We start from the raw sequence: 21,568 nt of genomic DNA on the forward strand, positions 1-21,568 counted from the left end.
GCCCTGCCATTTAATGCTACACAACTTGAGTCACTGGCGCGTCTGTAGCAAATATTTCTAACATATTTGGAAGCACTTAAGCAAATATTTTTGGAGCGACTTTTAGAAGTGTTGGTTTACACTCAAAATATGCTTTACCACGCCTCTCTGTGCTTTACAATGCCTCCCTGTGCTTTACCAGACCTCTCTGTGCTTTCCAATGCTTCCCTATGCTTTACCAGACCTCTTTGTGCTTTACAATGCTTCCCTATGCTTTACCAGACCTCTCTGTGCTTTACAATGCTTCCCTATGCTTTACCAGACCTCTCTGTGCTTTATAATGCTTCCCTATGCTTTACCAGACCTCTCTGTGCCGAACAATGGGACCCTATGCTTTACCAGACCTCTCTGTGCTTTACAATGCTTCCCTATGCTTTACCAGACCTCTCTGTGCTTTACACCTGCTGTCCCTATGCTTTACCAGACCTCTCTGTGCTTTACAATGCTTCCCTATGCTTTAGACCTCTCTTGCTTTACAATGCTTCCCTGTGCTTTAAATGACCTCGCTGCTTTGCAATGTAATCGCATTCTTTACCAGACCTTCTTGCTTTACAACCTTCCCTATCTTTAACAGACTCTCTCCTGTGCTTTACTATGCTTCCTCTGCTTTACCTCTCTCTCTCTGTGCTTTACAATCTCTTCTCTATGCTCTATCCCTCTCTCTCCCTCTCTGCTTCCCTCTGCTTTACCTCTCCTCTCTCTCTCTTTACCTCTCTTCCCTCTGCTTTACCATACTCTCTGTTCTTTATCAATCTCTATCCCTCTGCTTTTACCAGACCTCTCTATCCCTTTACTCTGCTTCCCTCTGCTCTACCAGACCCCTCTCTATCCCTCTCTCGATCCCGTCTATCCCTCTCTATCCCTCCTTTCTCTAGCCCCCTCTCTCATCCCTCTAGTATCCCAACATCTCCTCTGGGAGAAAAGATTGATCTCTCTCTCCCTCTCCATCTATATCCCTGATGGGGTTATCACCCCGTCTCACTCCCTCTAGCGAATCCCTCTCCCCCCCTCTCTTACTCCCTCTCCCCTCTCTCTATCTATCGGTCTCTCTATCCCTCTCTATCTCCTCTCTCTCTCCCCCCTCTCTATCCCTCTCTATCCCTCTCTCCCTCTCTCTATCCCTCTCTATCTCTCTCTATCTCTCTCTATCCCTCTCTCTCTCCCTCCCTCTCTATCCCTCTCTATCCCTCTCTATCCCTCTCTATCCCTCTCTCTATCCCTCTCTATCCCTCTCTCTCCCTCTCTATCCCTCTCTCCCCTCTCTCTAATCTCCCTCTCTCTCCCCCTCTCTCTCTCTCTCTCTCTCTCTCTCTCCCTCTCTATCCCTTTCTCTCCCCTCTCTCTATCCCTCTCTATCCCTCTCTCTATCCCTCTCTATCCCTCTCTCTCTCTCTCTCCCCCTCTCTCTCCCTCTCTCTATCCTCTCTATCCCTCTCTCTCTCTCTCTCTCCCTATCCCTCTCTATCCCTCTCTCTCTCTCTCTATCCCTCTCTATCCCTCTCTATCCCTCTCTCTCCCTCTCTCTCTCTATCCCTCTCTATCCCTCTCTCTCTCTCTCTCTCCCTCTATCTCCTCTCTCTCCTCTCTCTATCCCTCTCTCTCTCTCTCCCCTCTCTCTATCCCTCTCTATCCCCTCTCCTCCCTCTCTCTCTATCCCTCTCTCTATCCCTCTCTCCTCCTCTCTCTCTCTCCTATCCCTCCTCCCCTCTCTCATTCTAATCTCCTCTCTATCCCCTCTCTCTCCCGCTCTCTATCCCTCTCTCTCTCTCCTCTATCCCTCTCTCTATCCCTCTCTATCCCCTCTCTCTCTCTCTCTATCCCTCTCTATCCCTCTCTATCCCTCTCTATCCCCTCTCTATCTCTCTCTCTCTCTCTCTCTATCCCTCTCTATCCCTCCTCTCTCCCTCTCTATCCCTCTATCCCTCTCTCTATCCCTCTCTATCCCTCTCCCCTCTCTATCCCTCTCTCCCCCCTCTCTCTATCCCTCTCTATCCCTCTCTCCCTCTCTATCCTCTCTCTCCCCTCTCTCTATCCCTCTCTATCCCTCTCTCTATCCTGCTCCCTCTCTCTATCCCTCTCTATCCCTCTCTCTTTCTCTCTCCTCTCTATATCCTCTCTTTCCTTCTCTCTCTCTCTGTCTCTCTCTCTCCTCTCTTCTCTCTCTCCTTCTCTCTCTCTCTCTCTCCCTCTCTTCTCTCTTCTCTCTCTTCTCTCTCTCTCCCTCTCTCTCTCTCTCTCTCTCTTCTCTCTTCTCTCTCTCTCCTCTCTCTCTCCCTCTCTCCCCTCTCTCCTCTCTCCTCTCCCTCTCTCCCTCTCTCTCTCTCTCTCCCTCTCTCTCCCTCTCTCTCTCTCTCTCTCTCTCTCTCTCTCTCTCCCTCCCCCCCTCTCCTCTCTCTCTCATCTCTCGCTTTCTCTCTCCCCCCTCTCTCTCTCTTTATTGTTTTTTTTTTGGTTTGTTTTCTACGAATCGGATGCGAGACACTTTGTCAAGCAGGCGTTGTTCACGGTGAACGCAAAGCAGACTGTTGTGTGTTTTCAGCACAGCGTCGTGACTGGATGAAGGACCCGGACCGGCGGGTTTGTTTGAGTCCCGGGGACCCCCTGCGGCGGCTGCTGGTTCTCATTCCAACCCTGCTCTGATCATTTGCTTAATTAGACCTTTTGACTTGTCTTCAGCTCTTAAACAGTTGCATATTTCAAGTTAGCCGTAACATTTTATAAGTAACTTTACATGTGCTTAAAAGGTCTAATTTCACAATGGTCCATTTATTTTGCCATATTAATTAAATGATCATTTCAGTGAAGGGACTTCTGGTTCAAGTAAAAAATCCTAAACTCGGTTGGAATACGCTTGGTCGTTCGGCGTGGTCCCCCAGGACCGAGTTTGAGAAGCCCTGATAGATAGATAGATAGATAGATAGATAGATAGACATGCAAAAGACGATATAATTTGCATTGGATATCTTGATAAAGACGAGGAAGTGACGGTTTAAAATCACTAATCCACTTTTTGTGTTGCTTGGGACTTGGTTTCAGGAGACTGGCTTACAACAATGTCATGAAACCGATGTGCACTGCCTTGCAAAACAACTTCTGGCTAGCAAAATCGCTCCGGGGGGGGGGGGGGGGGGGGTGTTGAGAGAGAGAGAGAGAGAGAGAGAGAGGAGAGAGAGAGAGAGAGAGAGAGAGAGAGAGAGAGAGAATTTCACACAACAGGTGGATTAGACTCGGAGTTTGAATCACAATAAATATGGCGTCATCGTGCGTGCTTTAAAAACCACCCCATGTAAACATAACTTCGGGTAGGGTTAGCGCTTACTTTAACCTCAATAGCTTTTTTTAAAAAATTATTTATATATAAATATATTTATTTATTTAGTTAAGTGTTTTTTTTTTTTCGCGGAGTCAGTTTGCGACCGCCCAACCTGCTTTTCGAGTTTGGTTTGTTTTTGAAATTGTAAACTGAAGGAATCGACACGGGCTGGGGAGCGATTCAGACGCTGTTATCGAATAAACCCCAATAAAGAAGCCGAGACGTTTGGAAACGGTACCCACGGACCGGAGATACCGAGGGGGGAATGGGTTTTAAAATGCACGGAATCGCTTTCTGTCGGTGCCCGCCGGGGTTTCTGATCTGCATCGTGTTGATGGTATCGCCCGGTAAGCTGGTTTTGAAATATATCGATTACATTTAGAGGTTTTGCTTGGGAGGGTTTATATAATGACCATGCGATCTATCTGTCGATCTGTCTGTCTATCTATCTGGCTATCGACCTGTCTGTCTGTGTCATCTATCTATCTATTTTTCTATCTCATATCTGTCTGTCTATCTCATGTAACTATCGATCTCATATCTACCTATCTGTATCTACATCTATCTATCTGTCTACCCGTGTGTGTCTGTCTGTCTATCTGTCTACCTGGCTGTGACCCGAAAGTTCATTGGCACGTTTATAATGCTGGCTGCTGCAAGAAGCGATAAATAAAGCTGAGTTAAACTTTTTTTTTATTCTTTCATAATACATAGTCTGGATAGTTTTGAACAGACGTGGTGTGTGGGTGCGGTGCTGTGTAACATAGAGAAATAAACTCAAAGTCTTCAGCTTTACATAATGTGAAAAGGTAAAAAAGTCTCTCTCTCTCTCTCTCTCTCTCTCTCTCTCTCTCTCTCTCTATATATATATATATATATATACATACATACATATCTATCTATCTATCCATACATACATAAATATATACATACGTACATACATGTCTGTCTATCTATCTGCATATCTATCCATACATATGTCTATCTATCTATCTATCTATCTATCTATCTATCTATCTATCTATCTAATGACAACACGAAAGCTGAAAAAAAAAACAATTCTGATTCCTTTTGCATTTCAAGTAAAGTTATTTAAAGTTATTTTTAAAAAAAATTCAAGTTAATTTGCAAGTCAGTAACAAGAGTCCGGTTAAAGTGCACAGGTGTGGCTGTGCGGGTTTGCTGTCATCTGTCGTGCAACTGAAAATAAACAAATAAAAGGAAAACTGATTTGAAATAGAAGAAAGCAAGGGAGACGAAATACTAAGAATGTATGCTGTATACATCGCGTCACTAGATTCTATTTCTTGGTATGCGTTTTTTTTCAGAGCGGCGTTACCCAGAGATTAACTAGACAGGTTTGAAAGCAGTTTTTTTTAATTTTTTTTAATCGGTGTGCAAAGCGAAGGCAGTCGGACTCGAGAGATAAGCGTCTGGGGTACAGCACAGTGAAATGCTGGTAGAATTGGGTCGATGTAATCGTGAGGTCCAACTCCTGTTATTTTATTAATTGAGTCGTTGTGCAGACGCTTTGATCCAGAGCGACTGACAGAGAACGGGGGGGGGGGGGGGGGGGGGGGAGTTATGGGGTGAAACTCCCACCTGGAGACAGCGTGATTAACTGCTGCTGCTGCAGAGTCTCTTCCAATAGGACCTCGTTTGTTTGGCGTCTCATCCGAAGGACGGAGCACAAGGAGGTTCAGTGACTTGCTCAGGGTCTCTCACACACACCACAGTGAGTCAGGGGCTGCTGCAGAGTCTCTTCCAATAGGACCTCGTTTGTTTGGCGTCTCATCCGAAGGACGGAGCACAAGGAGGTTCAGTGACTCGCTCAGGGTCTCTCACACACACACAGTGAGTCAGGGGCTGCTGCAGAGTCTCTTCCAATAGGACCTCGTTTGTTTGGCGTCTCATGCGAAGGACGGAGCACAAGGAGGTTCAGTGACTTGCTCAGGGTCTCTCACACACACACAGTGAGTCAGGGGCTGCTGCAGAGTCTCTTCCAATAGGACCTTGTTTGCTTGGCGTCTCATCCGAAGGACGCAGCACAAGGAGGTGAAGTGACTTGCTCAGGGTCTCACACACACACACACACACACAGAGTCAGCGGCTGAGCTGTGATTTAACCCTGAGAACTTCCTGCTAACAAGTTATTTTCTTTAATCCCCGCACCGCGATTGTATTGGGTAACACAGTTCAGTCTGGGGTGAGCTACACCTGACCATAAAACGAAACTGCACTTTGACTGTGCCTGGAAATTACGAATGCAACATCTTGCGCAAGGGAGAGAACAGACGCACGGAAGACTGCCTCTTTCCAGTGATGGTTGGGGAGGGGGAGGGGGCGGGATTAACTCTCTAATGCCCAAGCGTTTTTTTTGTTTGTTTGTTTTTTCAAGAGGAAAGGCTCCTTTATTTCTGTGATTAGATTCCGTGTCCCCCTCCCGTCCCGCTGAAGAATCCTGACTTTCGAAACTGGGTCTGAATGATAACAATATAGAGGTGGCGGCTATGCATTTAGGGGTACAGAAATGGGCATTGCAGGGTTAAAGACGTCACTAGCGGACACGTGCTTTTTGCGATGATTGAACAGGAGCGCGCTTTGATCCATGGAGTTCCAGCTTCGTCTCTCTCAAGCGTTGCGTTTCTGTTAATTTGTCACCAGAGCTGAAGACAGATTGTGGCTTTCTGTGAAGGACACATTGTAAACCATTAATTAATATGGAAGGCCACCCCTTATAATAAATGTTTCCCAAAGTACAAGCATATCAAAGTGTAATAAAGCACAGATAGGTGCGGTAAAGCATAGGGAAACATTGTAAAGCACAGAGAGGTGTGGTAAAGCATAGGGAAACATTGTAAAGCACAGAGAGGTGTGGTAAAGCATAGGGAAGCATTGTAAAGCCCAGAGAGGTCTGGTAAAGCATAGGGAAGCATTGTAAAGCATAGAGAGGTCTAGTAAAGCATAGGGAAGCGTTGTAAAGCACAGATAGGTCTGGTAAAGCATAGGGAAGCATTGTAAAGCACAGAGAGGTCTGGTAAAGCATTTGCAAGCATTGTAAAGCATAGAGAGGTCTAGTAAAGCATAGGGAAGCATTGTAAAGCACAGAGAGGTCTGGAAAAGCACAGGGAAGCATTGTAAAGCACAGAGAGTTCTGGTAAAGCATTACAAAAAACAGGGTAAACTAACCACTCTATAAAGAACATTGTATTCAGCACAGCCAAGCTCTACAAAGGAAGCGGCGTGGGCTGGGGGTTGGCTTTAGCGTTCTGACTTCAGAATTAAAAAAAAAAAATCTACTTTCTTCCTGGCACCAAAGCGAATGACACAACGCTTCGCCAGATTACCTGCCTTAATCCGTGTCTTTTCAAGACGTTTCCTTCGTTAAAACACGACTCGAGTGCGGAACGGTACGCGGCGCGGCTTTAATAATTGTTTTCTCAAATCAAATTGCCCTTGTTTAGTTGAAAAGGGACACCCACGGAGACAAAAGCTATTAAAGTCGCAGATCCCCCCCCCCAATTCTCAGTGTGGTTTTGCAGTTTGCAGACGTGTTATAGCACGCGCAGCTGTCGGGGCCCAAAGTCTTATGGATGGCTTAAAAATTTAAGTGGAAACCTTTGCCGTTGAATTTACACTGAAGACGCTGAGAAAGACTTCTAGTGGAAACGTCCCAGTCAGTAACTCAAACGTAATGTGTTACTCTGTCGATCTTCTAGGTTTAGCTAATGTCTCTGAACCACCGTTGTTTTACAAGAGATCTTGGTGTGTGGGGGGGGGGTTTTTTAGGTTAGGAGAACGGGAACTAGCCCTTGATCACGAAATGATGAAACTACAGGCCGTTTTATATATATATATATATATATATATATATATATATATATATATATATATATATATATATAATATATATATATATATATTATATATAATTTTATAGTGTATACATTCTAGGTGATGCAAAAAATTTGGCCACAGCTGTGTTGACCCAGCTTTTACAGGACCTGAAGTTTGTGTTTGTTTGTTTGTTTGTTTTGTTTTGTTTATTTCTGTAAAGACAACATTCGTTGCCCAGTACTGAACACCACGTGACTAGCCGTTAGCCAATCGCAGTCATCAATAAGAGGATAATGATGGGTGGTGAAACTCATTGAGTTTCGATGAATCATGACACGCTGTTTTGAGATAGAGGTGTGTGTGTGTGTGTTTTTTCTTTACAAAAGCGCTGACTTGCATCCCGTAATGTTCAAACTTACCTCCCGGGGTAGTTCGGAGTCCACATTTAATTACTGCCAGAGTCATTTCACACCGTGCGTTAGTGTGTGAATGGAAACAGAACCACATTCCAAACGAAAGCGTCTTTTGATTACTTAAAAAGTGGAAAGATGTGCTTTTACTGTGGGACACTTTTAAAAAGGGTTAGTTTACCCCGTTTTTTAATATGCTTTACCACACCCCTCTGTGCTTTGCAATGCTTCCCTATGCTTTACCAGACCTCTCTGTGCTTTACAATGCTTCCCTATGCTTTACCAGACCTCTCTGTGCATTACAATGCTTCCCTGTGCTTTACCAGACCCCTCTGTGCTTTACAATGCTTCCCTGTGCTTTACCAGACCTCTCTGTGCTTTACAATGCTTTACCAGACCTCTCTGTGCTTTACAATGCTTCCCTGTGCTTTACCAGACCTCTCTGTGCTTTACAATGCTTCCCTATGCTTTAACAGACCTCTCTGTGCTTTAGAATGCTTCACAATGTTTTAGCACACCTCTCTGTGCTGTATTAGACTTTGCTGTGTTTTTGCAATGGGACACGTTTCTAAGAGGTGTGTGGATATTGCAGCTGGTTGGATATTAAGCCCCTGGGTGTTTCCATGGTTACACATGGCGTCTGTGTTTCTAACCCTGTGTGTAGGGGCAGGACGGTGGTTTTTAAATTATTTTTTTGTAGTTTTTGTTCCAGTCTTTGGCACTGACCTGGAAAGGCTTGCGTGAGGAGAGCTTGGAAAACAAGTGTGACGGCATTGCAGCGCTCGTTCATCACCTGCATGTCATGCTACCTGAGAGAAGACTCCCTCCCTCCCTCCCTCCCTCCCTTCCTGTCTCTCAATACCCGTGGGAGTGAAACAGGATTAACTTTCTGTGCAGTGGCTGTTTTACGCTGGGAGTCCTTTACAGGGTTAGAAACTCACACTAGCCCTGCTGCTGCTGCACCCAGTCCTGGGGTTCATAACTCCCCACAATGAAGTCTATTATTATTATTAATATTGCAATGATCAGGAGCCAGGAGTTTGAGCAGGGTTAGAAACTCACACTAGCCCTGCTGCTGCTGCACCCAGTCCTGGGGTTCAGAGCTCCCCTCAATGAAGTCTAGTATTATTATTATTAATATTGCAATGATCAGGAGCCAGGAGTTTGAGCAGGGTTAGAAACTCACACTAGCCCTGCTGCTGCTGCACCCAGTCCTGGGGTTCAGAGCTCCCCTCAATGAAGTCTATTATTATTATTATTAATATTGCAATGATCCCCTCAATGAAGTCTAGTATCAATATTAAATATTTTTTCAATTTTTGACTTTTTGGTTAAGTATCAGGGAAAACTACAAAGCAGTCGTTTGTAATTTAATAAGTTAAGGTAACATTATTCATCAGGTTTCATTAGACTTTAAGAAGCTGAATTTGTGAATCTCTCTCTCTCCCTCTCCCTCCCCCTCCCCCCCAGCCCCTTCTCTCTGCGGTTTCTTGGAGCCCCCCACCCCTGTGTTCTCCCTCAGCGCTCTGGAAGAAGGGGTAGCTCGTCTGCCCTGTCGATTCGAACCCAAGTCAGAAACGCAGACAAACGGCACGAAGGAGGTGGTGCAACAGGTGGCCTGGTTCAAAGTACCCCCCGAAAACGAGGGCGCTGCGAATCGAGAGCAGATCATCCTCTTTCACACAACGATGGGACAACACGGTATGAGAACGGTGTATTATTATTTATTATTATTATTATTATTATTATTATTATTATTATTATTATTATTATTATACTTTTATCCAAACTGACTAGGGGGTGAACTCTGCATCAACAACTGATGCTGCTGCTGCAGAGTCTCTTGACTAGGGGGTGAACTCTGCATCATCAAGAACTGCTGCTGCTGCTGCAGAGTCTCTTCCAATAGGACCTCGTTTGTTTGGCGTCTCATCCGAAGGACGGAGCACAAGGAGGTTCAGTGACTTGCTCAGGGTCTCTCACACACACACAGTGAGTCAGGGGCTGCTGCAGAGTCACTTCCAATAGGACCTCGTTTGTTTGGCGTCTCATCCGAAGGACGGAGCACAAGGAGGTTCAGTGACTTGCTCAGGGTCTCTCACACACACACAGAGAGTCAGGGGCTGCTGCAGAGTCTCTTCCAATAGGACCTCGTTTGTTTGGCGTCTCATCCGAAGGACGGAGCACAACGAGATTCAGTGACTTGCTCAGGGTCTCTCACACACACACAGTGAGTCAGTGTGAGCCGGGTGATTTGAACCTCCTGGTATCCGGACCCCTTTTCTTTACCCACTGGACCAGCCAGACTCCAATTACAAGCAGAATTATTTGGTTTAATTGCAATTCCAGTGCCATTGCTTCCCATTGCAATCACAGTTACACTTGGGTTTCAGTAATTACAATTCCACTGAAGCAGTCAGACAGTGTGACTTTTCAACATGCCTCCCCCCCCCCAGTTATAGCCCCGAGTGCTTCAATAAATCTCTTCTCTTCCAGTTTTCGACCCTTACAAAGACAGAGTCTCCTTCGAGAAGACACAGCCTATTGCAGACTCCGCCCTGTTGATCAGAGGCGTGACTCTGGAAGATCAGGGGAACTACGTGTGTCAGGTGATCACTTTCCCATCGGGAAACTTCGAGACTACCATCAAGCTGAGTCTGCTGAGTGAGTATTTCACAACCCCCCCCCCATATAGGCTCAGTCAGGGGCTGCTGCAGAGTCTCTTCCAATAGGACCTCGTTTGTTTGGCGTCTCATCCGAAGGACGGAGCACAAGGAGGTTCAGTGACTTGCTCAGGGTCTCTCACACACACACAGTGAGTCAGGGGCTGCTGCAGAGTCTCTTCCAATAGGACCTCGTTTGTTTGGCGTCTCATCCGAAGGACGGAGCACAAGGAGGTTCACTGACTTGCTCAGGGTCTCTCACACACACACAGTGAGTCAGGGGCTGCTGCAGGGTCTCTTCCAATAGGACCTCGTTTGTTTGGCGTCTCGTCCGAAGGACGGAGCACAAGGAGGTTCAGTGACTTGCTCAGGGTCTCTCACACACACACAGTGAGTCAGGGGCTGCTGCAGAGTCTCTTCCAATAGGACCTCGTTTGTTTGGCGTCTCATCCGAAGGACGGAGCACAAGGAGGTTCAGTGACTTGCTCAGGGTCTCTCACACACACACAGTGAGTCAGGGGCTGCTGCAGAGTCTCTTCCAATAGGACCTCGTTTGCTTGGCGTCTCATGCGAAGGACGGAGCACAAGGAGGTTCAGTGACTTGCTCAGGGTCTCTCACACAGTGATTTGAACCTTCTGGTATCAAGACCCCTTTTCTTTAACTGCTGGACCAGCCAGCCTCCTTCTGACGATACATTCCTTCTTCTTCCAGGCCTTCCGGTCTCCAGCCTTGATCCCGCCTCCCCACCTCTCGTGGAAGGTTCCGCGCTCGCCGTGGCGGCGGTATGCACTTCCTGGGGGGTCGTGCCCCCCACGGTTGCCTGGGAGACGGGCCTGGAAGGGTCAAGCCAGCTTAATCAAGCAGCCGGGGGCAAAGTGACAAACAAGTTCTGGGTGAAGCCCAGTCGAGGGATGAACGGAGAGAAGCTGGACTGCTTGATCACTCACCAGAGTCTCAGCGAACCGAGGAGGATCCCCTACACCGTCGTGGTGCACTGTGAGTAAACGTGCGTGTGTGTGTGCTTCTGACATACGCCTTCAATTAGCGGACCGTTCATTCAGCGCTTGTCAGGCGCGTCGGGTCCACTTTCTACAGGTTTAAAAGGACACTCAGCACTGCGTCTCCAGCCAAGCCCCACCCCTTGTTCGCTGTTCACACACCTCTTTATAGACGTGCGAACTGATCAATCCTCTCCTGATCACTCGTTTTATCACCAATCTCCTCAATAACGCGATCCCAGTCATTATTTTATTACTGTAACATCTCAGAACGCTCTGCAGAGGTCTGTGATATTCTCTGAGCGCTGGATGCAGAAGCAGCTGTCTCCTTTGTTATGTTCGTGTTATCTCTGTGGTGCAGGGGGGCGGCTATCAGATACGCCCCTTTTTATCGGCTCCTATCGGTCTCACTCGGCCATTGAAAAGTTTTCTCGGCTTTTTCCGGAGAAAAAAACGACCAGAGACCTGCACTTGACGTCTTTTTGATGATGTTGGACGGGGTCTGACATCGGACTGGAAAGGGAACATTGTAACGTCGGACCTGGTCCGACACAGGACCGCAAAGGGTTAAGTGTACGAATACATGTGTAGGGTTAAAATTTGGCAACAACAACAGATTCGCAGCAAGACCTGGGCTGGAGATTTCGTTGGCCATGTTTCCTCACACAGACCGCTGACCTGCTGAATACCCGAGTGTCTCTGAATAGATCGTCGTCTCCCCTTTGTAAAAAAACGCGCCAAGGATTTGAAAGAGCCATCCAGACATCCAGCAAGGAGAATGATCTCCCCAAAATGTTTCCCTTTTTCTAGGAAAGCAGTACAGCTGGGGGTGGTGGAGTTTGTTGCTGGATAGCTTCACTAAGTTATCTGAACAGACAATTGTATTCACTTAAAAAAATTAAGCGAGGTGTTTTCTCAAACAAGTGTCGCTTGCTGAAACGGCTATAGCTAACGTCTTTCTCTGTCTCAGATCCCCCGGACGTGTCGTTGACAGGCTACGAAAATGATTGGTTCGTCGGGATGGAAGAGGGGGCTTTGAAATGCGTGGGGAAAGGGAACCCAGAACCAAACCACTTCACATGGACAAGGTAAGTATCGTCCACGTTTGCAGCTCTCTGTGTCGGTGTGGGTCTCTCTGTGTGGATTTGCTTATTTAGTAAAGGGGGGTAGTGGTTACTCTTATGCGGGATTGATGGTTGTTTTTACAGACGCTCTGTGCCACTCCCTCGCTTCTGACAGCTTGGGAAAAAAAAATAGGGAAAACCCATCGAAGAGATGAGGCGTAAGAGACGAGTCCGCGCTTGTATCTGGAGAGCTAGAGACTCTGAGAACTGTCACCCAGAGCCGAGAAACAGGCAGGAGAGAAGGATGGGGGGAGGAGGGAGTGAGGGAAAGGTGGAAAGAGGAAGCAAAAGAGACTGGTGGTGAAGAAATAAAAGTAGGGGAAGAATTGTAAAACACAGAGAGGTCTGGTGCCATACATCTCTGTGCTTTACAATGCTTGCCTGTGCTTTACCAGACCACTCTGTGCTTTACAATGCTTCCCTATGCTTTACCAGACCTCTCTGTGCTTTACAATGCTTCCCTATGCTTTACCAGACCTCTCTGTGCTTTACAATGCTTCCCTATGCTTTACCAGACCTCTCTGTGCTTTACAATGCTTCCCTATGCTTTACCAGACCTCTCTGTGCTTTACAATGCTTCCCTATGCTTTACCAGACCTCTCTGTGCTTTACAATGCTTCCCTATGCTTTACCAGACCTCTCTGTGCTTTACAATGCTTCCCTATGCTTTACAAAACCTCTCTGTGCTTTACAATGCTTCCCTATGCTTTACCAGACCTCTCTGTGCTTTACAATGCTTCCCTATGCTTTACCAGACCTCTCTGTGCTTTACAATGCTTCCCTATGCTTTACCAGACCTCTCTGTGCTTTACAATGCTTCCCTATGCTTTACCACACCTCTCTGTGCTTTACAATGCTTCCCGATGCTTTACCACACCTCTCTGTGCTTTACAATGCTTCCCTATGCTTTACCAGACCTCTCTGTGCTTTACAATGCTTCCCTATGCTTTACCAGACCTCTCTGTGCTTTACAATGCTTCCCTATGCTTTACCAGACCTCTCTGTGCTTTACAATGCTTCCCTATGCTTTACCAGACCTCTCTGTGCTTTACAATGCTTCCCTATGCTTTACCACACCTCTCTGTGCTTTACAATGCTTCCCTATGCTTTACCAGACCTCTCTGTGCTTTACAATGCTTCCCTATGCTTTACCAGACCTCTCTGTGCTTTACAATGCTTCCCTATGCTTTACCACACCTCTCTGTGCTTTACCAGGGTTTCACTGTGCTGTATTACACTTTGCTGTGTTTTTTACTGAGGGAAACTGTTGTGAGGGTAAGCTTTTTCTAAGCTAACCATTTAAATCAAACAAGTCGCTGTTTCTGTTATGAAGATGAAAATGTGAATGAATCAGCGTGATCTCGCCCTTTTGAAAACGATGAAATCACATGTTATTAATGCAAACCTCATCTCTGTTTCCGTTTCACACGATAATTCACTGGGTGACTAATTAACAGCTTAAACGGGAACATTCCTGGGGGCTGATCGCATTCGTATTTTTGTTACACGGGATAAACGAACCAGTTTACTCGGACGGAGCGCTCCTCAGACCGGGGTCGCCAGCATGGACCGGGCTGAGCTGCGAGTGGAGAAACGGCTGCTCGGGTCTGTGACGATGGATCGCTGCTTTTCTGAACAGTCTGCGGCGAACAAACCCAAGCGGCTGTCTCTCCACTCGCTTCACTCGGAGCAGTGAATCAGCCCGATCGACACCAGCGACCCTCGCCTGATTGGGAGAGCCTGGTTTATATAGAGAGCTCCGTCCTGATAATCTGCTGCGCTACCATGGAGGGATTCTCATCTCTCTTCTCTCTCTCTCTCTATCTCTCTCTCTCTCTCTCTCTCTCTCTCTCAGGAGGGACTCGGCTCTCCCGGATGGAGTGAGTGTGGTTAACGGCTCTCTCTCGTTCCCTCGCCCTCTGGAGCTCTCCGACTCGGGTGTCTATATCTGCCGCTCGTCAAACAGAGCTGGCTTCGGGGAGGCGAAGCTGGAGATCCGAGTGTCAGGTGATTTGAAGTGCAGCGTGATTCAAATTTCTTTGATATAATAATATATCTATATATATATATCTATATTATTATATAGATATATAATATATATATATATAAATATATATTTACACTTTATATATATGTAATGGGAGACAGAGATAGAGAGAGCGAGATACACACACTCTCTCTCTCTCTCTCTCTCTCTCTCTCTCACTCTCTCTCTCTCTCTCTCTCTCTGTCTGTGTCAATTCCTTGGTGCCTGGTCAAGTCTGCCACCTTGTGTTCAAACCATGTCATTACACCCTCTTCCACTTTCCACGATGCTGTATAATGCATTCAGCATCATTTACCCTGGTTTTGAACATGCTGTACCCCTGGTTTTGAACATGCTGTACCCCTGGTTTGAACATGCTGTACCCCTGGTTTTGAACATGCTGTACCCCTTTTTGAACATGCTGTACCCTCTTTTTGAACATGCTGTACCCCTGGTTTGAACATGCTGTACCCCTGGTTTTGAACATGCTGTACCCCTGGTTTTGAACATGCTGTACCCCTGGTTTGAACATGCTGTACCCTGGTTTTGAACATGCTGTACCCCTGGTTTGAACATGCTGTACCCCTGGTTTGAACATGCTGTACCCCTGGTTTGAACATGCTGTACCCCTGGTTTGAACATGCTGTACCCTTGGTTTGAACATGCTGTACCCCTGGGTTTGAACATGCTGTACCCCTGGTTTAACATGCTGTACCCTGGTTTTGAACATGCTGTACCCCCTGGTTTTGAACATGCTGTACCCCTGGTTTGAACATGCTGTACCCCTGGGTTTGAACATGCTGTACCCCTGGTTTGAACATGCTGTACCCTGGTTTTGAACATGCTGTACCCCTGGGTTTGAACATGCTGTACCCCTGGGTTTGAACATGCTGTACCCCTGGTTTGAACATGCTGTACCCTCTTTTTGAACATGCTGTACCCTCTTTTTGAAAATGCTGTAACCCTACCTCTCTGTTCTTTTCTCAGAGTCGGCAATAAGGAAAGCCAATTCCAGCTCTGTGATGATGATCGCCGTGGGAGCGGTTGTCGCGGTGTTGCTGGTTACCTTGGTGATCGCCGTGCTGTTGCTCAATCGACATCACAAGCGAAGGAACATGGAGCTGGAGAGGGCATTGAACATGAAAACGTGAGTCATTGAGAGCTCTTGTATCGGAGTGACTAGCTCTTGTATTGGATGGAGAGCTCTTGTACTGAATGGAGAGCTCTTGTATTGGAATGGCTAGCTCTTGTATTGAATGGAGAGCTCTTGTATTGAATGGATAGCTCTTGTATTGGATGGAGAGCTCTTGTATTGAATGGAGAGCTCTTGTATTGAATGGAGAGCTCTTGTATTGAATGGAGAGCTCTTGTATTGGATGGAGAGCTCTTGTATTGAATGGAGAGCTCTTGTATTGGAAGGACTAGCTCTTGTATTGAATGGATAGCTCTTGTATTGGAGTGACTAGCTCTTGTATTGTATGGCTAGCTCTTGTATTGGATGGAGAGCTCTTGTATTGAATGGAGAGCTCTTGTATTGGAAGGACTAGCTCTTGTATTGAATGGATAGCTCTTGTATTGGAGTGACTAGCTCTTGTATTGTATGGCTAGCTCTTGTATTGGATGGAGAGCTCTTGTATTGGAATGGCTAGCTCTTGTATTGGATGGAGAGCTCTTGTATTGGATGGAGAGCTCTTGTATTGGAATGGCTAGCTCTTGTATTGGATGGAGAGCTCTTGTATTGAATGGATAGCTCTTGTATTGGAGTGACTAGCTCTTGTATTGGATGGGGAGCTCTTCTATTGAATGGATAGCTCTTGTATTGAATGGAGAGCTCTTGTATTGGAATGGCTAGCTCTTGTATTGAATGGAGAGCTCTTGTATTGGATGGAGAGCTCTTGTATTGAATGGAGAGCTCTTGTATTGGATGGAGAGCTCTTGTGAGTTTTCCTCTCATTTTCTTTGTCTGCCTTCACAGTGAGGAGCTCTCTTCCTTATCCAGACAAACATCTTTCAGAAGACTGAACTCTATCAACACCGACCCCCGGTCTCAGGTACCAAAACCACTGTAGCTCTCAATTTAATAACTGAGTTATTCCTGCCTCTTCTATCCTACTTGGGGTCTGGCTGTCTGCAGTATTAACCCAGCATGTCACTAACTGAAACGCTTCTGTTTTTTTCGTTTTTTTTTCTCCTTTGCAGACGGACGAAAGCATCCCGCTGCGAGAAGAAGTCGTCGCGAGCCAGAGCCCCAGCTCTCTAGCGGTAAGGAACCTGTCTGCCAGAAATCAAGCCCCAGTCTAACCCAGGCAATGACCATGTGCAGTCGATTTTATTACAGTAACTGTAACTGTCTTTTGTTTGAGAGAGCATGAGCAATGAATTGGCTTTAGGGAAAATTGCAGTTTAGCTGTGCTCTGACCGGACGCACGGTTGTCTGTAAAGCTTAGGGATTAAGTATTTTTAAGGAGGCTTGGTGATCCAGTGGTTAAAGAAAGGGGCTTGATACCAGCTCAGCTCAGCCACTGACTCACTGTGTGTGTGAGAGAGACCCTGAGCAAGTCACTGAACCTCCTTGTGCTCCGTCCTTCGGATGAGACGCCAAACAAACGAGGTCCTATTGGAAGAGACTCTGCAGCAGCAGCAGCGGTTGTTGATGATCGTGGCACTACTACGTGCGGGTTGGTTGGGGGGGGGCATCAGATCTCTGGAACTCGCTTTGGAGAAAAGCTTTTGCTAATTGATTAATTAATAACAAGTTAACTGCTTTGTTAGAATGTATTTTCTGCTCGCTCGCCACCTAGTGGCAAAACCGATTAAGTGCAGCTGGTCAGAAAAAAAAACTGGTTTATTATGCCAGGGAGAGCATGGATCAATCCTACACCCATATATTTAAGAGTAGAGCTACGGCCAAGAGTTTGGCTTCACCCTATAGGATTAACTCTTTTCGCTTCAGGATAATTCCGCTCGTAGTCGGGACAGCCGCTCCACCCTGTCGACGGTGCGGGGGGTGTCAGAGTTCCCGGGCCACCCTCCCCTGCACCGGGACGATGAGATGGAGGAGGACGAGGAAGCCCGCAGCTCCAGGCTGAGAGTCGAGTCGTTTGTCAGGAGCAGCACCAGGTCACTGCGGGTGAGAGGCAATGCTTGCTTATTAAACATAGGCTTTGAATCATTTTTATCTGATTTATTTAAACATCCTCCTCCTTCTTCTTCGTATTGTTCTTGCACATATATTCTGTTGCACTTTTATTGCCTTGTTTGTCTCAATGTACTGTTTTGAAAGGAATATGTGTTAATTATTATTATTATTATTATTATTATTATTATTATTATTATTATTACAAATCCCAGCTCAGCTGCTGACTCACTGTGTGACCCTGAGCAAGTCACTGAACCTCCTTGTGCTGCATCTTTGTAAGCGACCCTGCAGCTGATGCATGGTTCACACACCCTAGACTCGTATCTTGTAAAGCGCTTTGTGCTCCACTGTGAAAGGCGCTATATAAAGATTATTATTATTTATCTGTCACTGTAGCTAGAACTCACTGCCTCCTAGTTCATATTGTATTCTAGCAGTGTTGTAAACTGCACTGTGTTTAAATATGAAGCCTGCATTGTAACCCTGTCTGTGCTGCCCTGTGACACCTGTGCGCCTGGGATAAAGCAGGGATCTGTCAAATAAATAATAATATGTTTTAGAATTCTTTTTTTTTTTTAATGTTCATTTTCCTAGGAGCCTGGATTCCGCCCCCCTCTGAACCCCTCCCTTCTGAGAACCCACCTCACCCGCTCCCTGCCCCGCTCCCTGCCCCGCTCCCTGCCCCGCGAGAGAACCAACGGCAGCGCCCGGCACCTGACCGAAAGGAAACTCTGGGACTCCTCACTGGGATCCCAGGGGGAGGAATCTCAAGAGCGGGACGAGTCCTACGATGAGCTGAGCGAGGACGGGGAAAGAGGGAGACAGGGAGAGGGGGTAGAGATGGAGAGAGAGTGCATTACCGAAGCCCTTTCCCAGCACTTCCACATGGACAACGGGACGCTCCAACCGAAGCCGACCTCCAACGGGATTTTCATCCATCCCAAGGCGCATTTTGTGTGACAGAATTTTACCTGCAGGGAATATTGGGGTTAGAATGAACTTGAACTGAACTGAACTGAACTGTAGTGTAATTGGGAAACAGTGATATCTGGTGGCTGACAGGTGTATTGCAGCTAATTAAAAAGAAACTTGAAAGGCTACCATGTCAATTGGACCAAAAAACAGTGCCATCTGTTGCTCTGATGGATGTATCACTGCCTTTTTATAAACCCAGGTAAAACTACAGCCAGCAGCTACACCAATGGGATTCTGTTTGACCTGACCTCTGGATATATATATATATATATATATATATATATATATATATATAATATATATATGTAAACTGAAAGGGAAAAGCGCCACCTGTTAGGCCAAAAGGTGGTATTGCAGGCAGCTGTAACTGTATACAAATTCTGGTCAGACTGCAGCAATGTACACCATTGCGATTTTGATTCACCACAAGACTGTACTAAACAGCATTCAACTGTGCTGAGATGGTGTACACTGGAAGAAAACAGGGCCATCTGGGGGGTCAATGGGGGAACTGCAGGCAACTATACCAAATTCTGCACCAGACTGGATTAGTCTTTAAACTTCACTGCGCAAGACCGGAAATGAAACAGCGCCACCTGTTTGTCTAAACTGGAATTGCGCCTGCATAAGGAAACCCCTGGCAGCAACTTTACCAAAATGGAATGAAACAAAGAATGTGTTTTGGGGAAGGAAGTAAGACCAGTGTTTGAGGTCATTTCCTGTTTTTGCAATACTGATTTAAATTCCATAACCTTTTTTTTTTTAAATCAATTCCAAATATTTGGTCAAAATTTGCAATCTGGAATATTCTGTTAAAACGCGCTTCTCGTTTTCAGCGGCAACAAATGACCCCCATCGAAGTTGCTGTTTGTTTATTTGTTTTTGTTTGCTTGTTTGTCAATTAAACTGGCTTCAGACGAACACAGTTGAGCAATCGCAACGATATTCCTACGTCTCTAAAACATCAATTCTGATTCCTTGGAATGGACTCGGAAGTGGAATTCGGAATTGATTTAAAAAAATTGATAAACAGGATTGACCCTCGAACCCTGGCAAGGGTATTATTTTAACTGCAGCTCAACTCAACTGTATTTTTTTTCCTCATAACTTTGTGTTTTCTATTGAAATGATGGTATTGTAAAATTGCAAATTACTTTTTTAAAACGTTGGACCTTTTTTTTATTTTTCTGTTTTTTTTTTGTTATTTTTTTTCTCCCAATTTGAAATGCCCAGTTATTATTTATGCTCGGCTCACCACTACAACCCCTGCTCTGACTCGGGAGCGGCGAAGACGAACACATGCTGTCCTCCGAAGGATTCACCATGCAGCCGCCAGGGAGCTACAGCGTCGGAGGATAATGCAGCTCCTGGGCAGCTGACAGGCAAACCCACAGGCGCCCGGCCAGACTGCAGGGGTGCGTGGTGAGCCGAGGACACCCTGGCCAACCTAAACCTTCCCCCCTCCCCAGCCAGTTGAGCGGGATTGCTGTTTTTAATGGGGCAGAACTCCGGGGGGACGATTCTTCCCAACGCTGTTCCTGTCGTTCACCTGGGACGTCACTTCGTCCGGAGATCGCTTTCCAGAGCTAGAGCGCTTGGCGCAGCGTGGGGAGGCGAGTGCGTGATTACGCTGTGACTTTCGTAAGCCACGTTGAACTCTTCAAGCAGCTGCTGGAGTCTCCTGTGATTTCTCAGGCTGCTGTTGCAAAGAAAGGTGGCAGCATCGCAGCTGCCTCGCCTCGTGATGAGATGCGATTTCATCTCGTTTACTTGGGACAGCAGTTTACGCGGGATATTTTTCCATCTCCCCTGAGGAGATCCGATAAAGCGTTCTGTGTATTTACATAGAATCACAGTCTTATTATGCATGGTTACTAGATTTACTATGTGTGTGTATAGTGTTATCTGTTAGTAACACTGTCTGTTAAGTGTCTCTAATTGCTGTGTTTTTGCATAGCAGTTACATATTAAATCCATGTGTGCGCACACATCTTCACAATGTTATAATGCCCAGTTGCAATGTTTTACTGTTCTACTAAAGCGGCAAGTTGAAAAAACTTTTTAAACTGCTAATGTTGTTTAGGGAACAAATTGTGGGAGTAATTTGTATGTTTGTTCATAATATGTAAATCTAATGTCTGTTTTTGTTTTAACGTTTTTGTATACAAACTGATACACTCTGTATAATATTGCTACATATTAAGTCATTCTTGTCTTAAGATTAAACGTAATGAAATATGACAGTGTGTTTCTGTACCGTGTTGTAAAAAGGACTACAGTGTTCATTGTAGAGTTTCACCTATTCCAAGTCTACTGGCTTTCAAATCAGCCAAGCCTTTGTTTCTCATTTACAAGCAGAGCGTACAAACGGGATCTCATCATGTTATTAAGTGACTCGTCTTTATTGAGGCTGGCATGAAAAATCAGAAGGAACCGAGATCCCAAGTCATCCTATTACTAATCTGGTATAAGAATATGCAGCGACAGTAGGGCTTAGAGGGAGGTTAGAAGTCCTACCCATGCTGCTGCAGAACTGGTTCTCTCAAGCAGATCAGCGGATGTGGGTTTTGATTCAGAGGAGGACAAACAGAGAGACTGCGATAGAGGGAAAGGGGAGGAGAGTGAGAGGAGAAGGGCGTGGGGAGCTGTCAAAAACAAGTAGCTATCGGTCTTCCTTGTTGCTGTGGAAACTGTTTTTTATTTTAAAGTTCTGTTGAGCAAGAAGCTGTATGTCACACCAATTCACTTGCACAACTTCTTGTGCTCTGTCATCTCTCTCCCTCCTGTCTCTCCCCCCCTCTCTCCCTCCTCTCTCTCTCTCTGTCTCTATCTCTGGGGCTACAAGAGGCTGTCTGTCTGTCAGCACATCCGTCTGTCTGTCACACTTGCATTTCATCCCTATATCTGGAGAAGCGATTCTCCTGAAACTTGTTATAAACGTGATTTAGCAGAAAGTATTGAGAGCATCAGATTGTCAATTGCCCATCAGTCTGTCTGCCACACACTGTTCCTTTATGCCGGCAGCTTTGAACATTATTCATTT

The 21,568-nt window shown here is 46.0% G+C and overlaps 1 protein-coding gene across 1 annotated transcript; it reads left to right on the top strand.

The window, feature by feature from the left end:
• Positions 1-3,257: 3,257 nt before the first annotated feature.
• LOC121302382 (nectin-4-like) lies at positions 3,258-19,684 on the top strand. The gene is made up of 11 exons (XM_041232316.1): positions 3,258-3,699; positions 9,070-9,300; positions 10,096-10,263; positions 10,975-11,259; positions 12,232-12,349; positions 14,241-14,392; positions 15,399-15,558; positions 16,387-16,462; positions 16,611-16,673; positions 17,365-17,541; positions 18,145-19,684. Exons 1-11 carry the CDS (start codon positions 3,618-3,620, stop codon positions 18,508-18,510), a joined length of 1,878 nt encoding a protein of 625 aa, XP_041088250.1. The 5' UTR covers positions 3,258-3,617; the 3' UTR covers positions 18,511-19,684.
• Positions 19,685-21,568: the final 1,884 nt, after the last annotated feature.

Source organism: Polyodon spathula, chromosome 29 (assembly GCF_017654505.1).
Source record: "Polyodon spathula isolate WHYD16114869_AA chromosome 29, ASM1765450v1, whole genome shotgun sequence".
In the NCBI taxonomy this organism is placed as follows: Eukaryota; Metazoa; Chordata; class Actinopteri; order Acipenseriformes; family Polyodontidae; genus Polyodon; species Polyodon spathula.

Excerpts from the sequence above, each read along its gene's own strand:
- LOC121302382 (XM_041232316.1), top strand. The coding sequence starts at position 3,618 with ATGGGTTTTAAAATGCACGGAATCGCTTTCTGTCGGTGCCCGCCGGGG. Across the intron at positions 10,264-10,974 it reads CATCAAGCTGAGTCTGCTGA|GCCTTCCGGTCTCCAGCCTT; the intron begins GTGAGTATTTCA and ends TTCTTCTTCCAG. Across the intron at positions 15,559-16,386 it reads AGGGCATTGAACATGAAAAC|TGAGGAGCTCTCTTCCTTAT; the intron begins GTGAGTCATTGA and ends CTGCCTTCACAG.